Consider the following 6,644-nt stretch of genomic DNA (forward strand, 5'->3'; position numbering starts at 1 on the left):
CGAAAAAGGACGATTTCGATGTTATGTGCTATGTACGATATCATGTACGGTGAAAGATCGTAGGCTATAGGATGGCTTTTTTTTTGGTCGTGCTTTACCCCATTCTAACCTTCCGTCAGCGAACCTGCACCTGTGCCCGGTCTTGCACCAATTTGGGACTTCCCAACATATTAATATTGAAAATCTACTGTACTAAAAAAAATATATATCTATGATCAATCCTCCACATCAAGTCTTGTCGTAATTTTGTCTGACTGTGCCAGGTTTTATGAAGAGTGAAGAGTGAAGAGAGTTCAAGGGATGTTAGATCAAGTAGTAGACCTAGTTCGAAAAAGTGTGCGTGTGTATTTGTTTGGCTGTTTGTTTGGTTGTTAGTTTGTTTGTGTGTGTGTGTGTGTGTGTGTGTGTGTGTGTTGGCGGGGGTTGCATCTGCATGCGAGCATTCGTAAGAGAGCATGGGTTTATAAATATAATGTGCCGAGAACTGTACCGGTAGATCTAGGCCTTGTATTAGTCTATGATAGTTTTCTTCATTTTCTTTTCTTCAATTTAAATATTTGTACCCACAACTGGATTGTTACTGGCCATGGTTTGGTTTATCAAGTACGATATAGATATAATATAGATATTGATGTCTGAGTGAGCTCAAGTTGTTTGGGTTTGTATTTGTGGGGGAAAAAAAGATAATAAAATGATGATCCCTGTGGAACATTTTTTTGACAATGAATGGCCTTCACAACCACAAATATATTCATAATAAAAATGCGTATTATCACATATTGTGTAGGCCTGTAATACACAGTCTGAAGAAGTTTCAAGAACATAATAATCCACACACCAAGGCTGATCGTCAATGTGCAGTGCCCCGTTTTCAAGTCAGGGCGAGGAAAACACGTCAAGCGTTCTAAATGTGCCCCCTGAATGCGGATGTAAGGGCCAATTTTTTCAACTCAACAAACTCATTTAAAATATTATTTCCATTCCATTGCCTTTTCTTTTTCACACTTTAAACTGATACTGCCATCGCCATTTAAGAAGCCCTTTCACTTCCCTTCATCCTATGGTTTAAATCTTCAAACATTTTAATAGTTGACAAAGCATTTGCTTCTGTTTTGATTTTATTTGTTTGTTTTTTGTTGCCTTTGATTTGCTTTGTTTTGGTTTTTTTGCTTTTTATTGGGGGGGGGGGGGGGTGGGGTGGGGGGGGGGGGGCAAAAAGCGTTACATTTTTTATGCAGAAATCGAACACTAGCTAACAGTAACAGTCATGTATTTTATTTTTCTGTACAAAAGTCACCCTTGGCTTGTAATTCACTTTCAAGATGAAGATAATAATGATAATACTGCATGTAAAGATCTATATAAAACAAACCGCTTCGTCTGACCCTTCCACTTCCAGGTCTTTATATGCACGTGGTACCGCCAAGACGGCCAGGGGGTGGGGTGGGGGAATACAAATACATCATGTATGTACGGGAGGACTCACGTAAAGAGCGACCACTATTAAATCTGGATTATACTCAATGGCTTCCAAAATCATAATAAAAGACCGAAAGCCACTGTTATATTATCTGGTCCTGACAAAATTACAATTTCCCATTTTCATAAATAAATGCGCTGAAATGTCTTAGGCCTAAATCTAGACATTTTTTCAACTTACTAAAATCATGTATTACGTCAGCAGGTCATGGGCTCACAAAATGGCGGCAATGATTGAGTCCCAGCCCTCAAAGGACTGCGGTAAAGGCGAGGAACACAAGGCTTGAGCCAATTGTTCTGGCACTGCTTTCAACTTGCTACACATAGATCTACTAAAAAGCCCACCACTCATCACACACACGTGAAATAATGGCAGACCCGATGTGTTTTCTGATCAAGGCCGGGCTGGCTCGGCCGGGTCTATGCGAGGCGGGAACAGCTCTGATGGCGCTCCAAAAGGACAAGGTTGAGCTGAGGAGTCGTGCCCGCACCAAGGTGTCCCCTCTCAGCATTCACGCTCTACAGAAACAGCGGAAGGCCATGGAAGCCAATAGGTCGGCCAACCTGAGGCTGTCTAGGAACCTGCACAGAACCCAGCAACCACAGGTAAAATAGTAATAGATCTGATATTATCTATTCATCAGTCTTACAAAGTTCTATCTCTGCTCAAACTTATATCTAGATCTAGACTAGAAATCTAGATCTAGTTTTGAGAAATTTGACGTCAACATTTTTTAAGTTTCACAATATGTCAAGCTTTCTTGAATGCAAGTCTTGGAATATCTTGGTAGTGACTCTGAATATTCTAAAAAGATATTGATAAAGCAGATAGAGTCAAGATCTCCATGTATTTTGCTTTCTGGCCTCGTGGTCTTAGTAACTCAAAACAGCCAAAAAATGTAAAAAAGAACCGTGTAGTTCTGCGATAGCGATTTCTTTACATCAGTAGATCTATGTTTGTATGCCTTGTTTGAGTAAAGACAAGAGAAACACGTCGACACAATAATAGCCATTTAGTGCTGGAAAAAGTAAGTCAGACAGACAGAAACAAAAGAGGGAAAGTAAAGAAGTAGAACCTGCCCTCGGCACCCTCCAACCATCCACCCTACACTGATGGAGGGAGCAAGTGTAGCCAACAGAACGGTTTGCACGAACTGTGTAAGCAGGCATGTTTGCGTTTATAAATAATAAAATTATAATAAGCCTACAATCGAAACTGCCCAGAACCCAGCAACAGATATTATATTATTATCATGGCTTACCTTAGTCTCAATAAAAAGTTTCATGGAACTTGCAACACAGACAGACCATATAAGTGCCGAAAATTTGAGGTGTTACTAACTGGAAAGTAACATACAAAGAAAAGAGGGGGGAGAAAGGATGATAGACGTTTGATAGGAAATAAGGAGCAAACCAGACTACTTGAGCATCTGCTAACCACCCACTTGTGTGTGTGTGTGTGTGTGTGTGTGTGTGTGTGTGTGTGTGTGTGTGTGTGTGTGTGTGTGTGTGTGTGTGTATGCGCGCGTGCGCGTATGCTGACGTGTGCGTGTGCGTTTAGGTATTTAATTTACCACGTCGCAGCAAATTTCTCTTTGTGGAGATCAATAAAGTGTGGCGTCGTCGTCTGAAAATAAGCAAAAAAAGAAATAATTAAAGAAAAAAGTGAAAAAAAAAAAAAGGTGTAAGAAGTTATCTAGATCTAGAACCAAGACATAAGTAACAATACCGATTTTATCCAAATTAGATTACTGTAATCAAATGCTATTTATCCGGTTTGGCGGCCGGAAAACTATCAATCAAAGTTACGAGTACTTCAAAATCAAGCAGCAAAATTGATAAAGAAACAAAATAAATCAGAGAACGTAACACCAATTCTGAAAGAACTATACTGGCTGCCTATAAAAGAAAGGATTAAATACAAAACTGCTGTTGTCTGTTTTGAATGTATAATATCATACTGCACCTATTTTAAGGGATTCCCTATTAAAATTTTCCTAAAAGAATTCCTGGAATTATATAATCCTCCCACAGCCATTAGATCAGCCACTTACAATTTAATTCTTAGAACTCAAAAAACGAAATTACTAAACATGCCACGGGCATTCCTTTATATTCTTTGGTCCCCATATATTGAACGAACTCCCTTATAAAATAATTAAGGAGTGCCCCTACTTTTAGCATTTTCCAAAAACAGCTGAATCATTTCTTATTCACAAATACAAATTCACCTGTCAAAACGATTAACTGTTATAATATATAATTGTGCATGTGTATGCCCGACCGTGAGACTGGGAAACTAGCGTGTGAGATTGAGAGAGAGAGAGAGAGAGAGAGAGAGAGAGAGAGAGAGAGAGAGAGAGAGAGAGAGAGAGAGAGAGAGAGGGGGGGGGGAGGGAGCGATAGAATGAGACGGAAGACGGAGAGACACAGAGAGAGAGAGAGAGAGAGAGAGAGAGAGAGAGAGAGAGAGAGAGAGAGAGAGAGAGAGAGAGAGAGAGAGAGAGAGAGAGAGAGAGGATGGTAATGTTTTTCTTTTTATAGAGAACAAATGTTTTTATTATATACCAAGGCCCCAAGATCTGAAATGCTTTACCCAGTACTCTAAGAGAGACCAAATCTTTTGATTTCTTCAGATGTCAGCTGAAGTCGTTTCTGTTTTAAAATTAATAAGATGAATATTTGGAGTCATTTTCTCTTAGTCAGAATACAACGTTTTATGTTACTGTTGTACGTTGAACTATATTGTAAAGCGCTCAGAGCCTGTGTACTTTATTCGGGGGATTAAGCGCTATATTATTATAAATGTTTCATTTAATGTTATTTATTAATTATTATTATTATTAATTATTATACGTACACACACCGTCCATTTAATTTTTAACGTGTGATATTTTTTATTAATGTAATGCGCATTGAGCATCTTTTAGAAAACGGAAACATGCGCAGCATAAATGCTACATTTATTATTATTATGTATTACCTTACCTTACCTTACCTTACCTTACCTTACCTTGCCTTGCCTTGCCTTGCCTTGCCTTGCCTTGCCTTGCCTTGCCTTGCCTTGCCTTGCCTTACCTTACCTTACCTTACCTAGCCTTGCCTTGCCTTGCCTTGCCTTACCTTACCTTACCTTGCCTTACCTTACCTTACCTTACCTTACCTTACCTTACCTTACCTTGCATTGCCTTGCCTTGCCTTGCCTTGCTTTGCCTTGCCTTACCTAACTTACCTTACCTTACCTTACCTTACCTCACCTCACCTCACCTCACCTCACCTCACCTCACCTCACCTCACCTCACCTCACCTCATCTCATCACACCTCACCTCACCTCAATCACCTCACCTCACCTCACCTCACCTCACCTCACCTCGCCTCACCTCGCCTCACCTCACCTCACTTTACCGTATCTTACCTCACCTTATATCAGTTTGCCTTGCCCTGCCTTGCCTTATCTTATCTTATCTTATCTATCTTAGGGCTCAAGTGGCTAAGTGAGTAGTGAGTTCCGACTCAAATAATGTCAAGCAAGTGTCGATGACAGGGGGTTTAAATGGGAGGTCACCGGGGTGTTTTCTTGAGCAATACACGGCAATCCTAGCTCAAAATACAGGGTGCTGCACAGTGGCCACCGGCAATGGCATGGTTGTACATGTATATTGTTCTGTACTTGATAATATTGCGTATTTATGTATGTGTTTGTACATGTATTTAATGTATGTATTTATGTATGTGTGTATGTATTCATATGTATGTATCATGTATGCATATATATATGAATGTATGTATGTTTGCCATTGTAAACCAAATTGCCCTTCTGGGATCAATAAAAGTGTAATTTATTCATTTATTATTATTTATATATTATGCAGGAGGGAGAAGCACCTAACAGTAGACCGACTACGTCAGAACTCCAACTCATCAAATCCATTCAACCAAACTCCGAGACAGGTATAAAAAAACTCAAGCAAACTACGTCACGGGGGCGCATGCCTGCTGCGGCCATCCATGGGTTCCGGTATCACTCCAATGGCGAGGAGCGTCGCATGACGCATAGCAACAAGCAGCAGACGACCCCAGACAGCGGTACAGAGAGTGTGCACCAGGTGAATGTCACCGACAAGCTGAGGGAAGCCAAGACGCACTGTCTCGTGTCCGCCATGTTGCACTCGCGTGACCAGATGGGATCTTACTACTGCAACCCATTCCTAGCGGATCTTTTCTGGCGAGACCCATTGGAGCCAAGGTTTACTTGTTGATAATAACATTTATATAGCTTATAACCACTCTCTACAGCATGCTCCTTGAGCTTTACATTGCCATTATTCCTTGCCCTTCTCAGTGGCACCCACTGTAATTCTTTTGGGGCAAATATAGCTGTCTTTACCTCCCTGTCTGTCTGTCTGTCTGTCTGTCTGTCTGTGTATGCGCGCGTGCGCGTATGCTGACGTGTGCGTGTGCGTTTAGGTATTTAATTTACCACGTCGCAGCAAATTTCTCTTTGTGGAGATCAATAAAGTGTGGCGTCGTCGTCTGAAAATAAGCAAAAAAAGAAATAATTAAAGAAAAAAGTGAAAAAAAAAAAAAGGTGTAAGAAGTTATCTAGATCTAGAACCAAGACATAAGTAACAATACCGATTTTATCCAAATTAGATTACTGTAATCAAATGCTATTTATCCGGTTTGGCGGCCGGAAAACTATCAATCAAAGTTACGAGTACTTCAAAATCAAGCAGCAAAATTGATAAAGAAACAAAATAAATCAGAGAACGTAACACCAATTCTGAAAGAACTATACTGGCTGCCTATAAAAGAAAGGATTAAATACAAAACTGCTGTTGTCTGTTTTGAATGTATAATATCATACTGCACCTATTTTAAGGGATTCCCTATTAAAATTTTCCTAAAAGAATTCCTGGAATTATATAATCCACCAACAGCCATTAGATCAGCCACTTACAATTTAATTCTTAGAACTCAAAAAACGAAATTACTAAACATGCCACGGGCATTCCTTTATATTCTTTGGTCCCCATATATTGAACGAACTCCCTTATAAAATAATTAAGGAGTGCCCCTACTTTTAGCATTTTCCAAAAACAGCTGAATCATTTCTTATTCACAAATACAAATTCACCTGTCAAAACGATTAACTGTTATAATA

General features: G+C 39.8%; 1 protein-coding gene across 1 annotated transcript; it reads left to right on the forward strand.

Moving 5' to 3' along the window:
* Nucleotides 1–1,240: 1,240 nt before the first annotated feature.
* LOC101846115 lies at nt 1,241–5,726 on the forward strand (the record flags this gene model as incomplete). The annotated part of the gene is given in 2 exon segments (XM_005113467.2): nt 1,241–2,085; nt 5,353–5,726. Coding segments are annotated over 2 exon segments (611 nt in total), but the record flags the coding sequence as incomplete, so codon positions are not given.
* Nucleotides 5,727–6,644: the final 918 nt, after the last annotated feature.

Source organism: Aplysia californica, unplaced genomic scaffold (assembly GCF_000002075.1).
Source record: "Aplysia californica isolate F4 #8 unplaced genomic scaffold, AplCal3.0 scaffold02624, whole genome shotgun sequence".
Lineage (NCBI taxonomy): Eukaryota > Metazoa > Mollusca > Gastropoda > Aplysiida > Aplysiidae > Aplysia > Aplysia californica.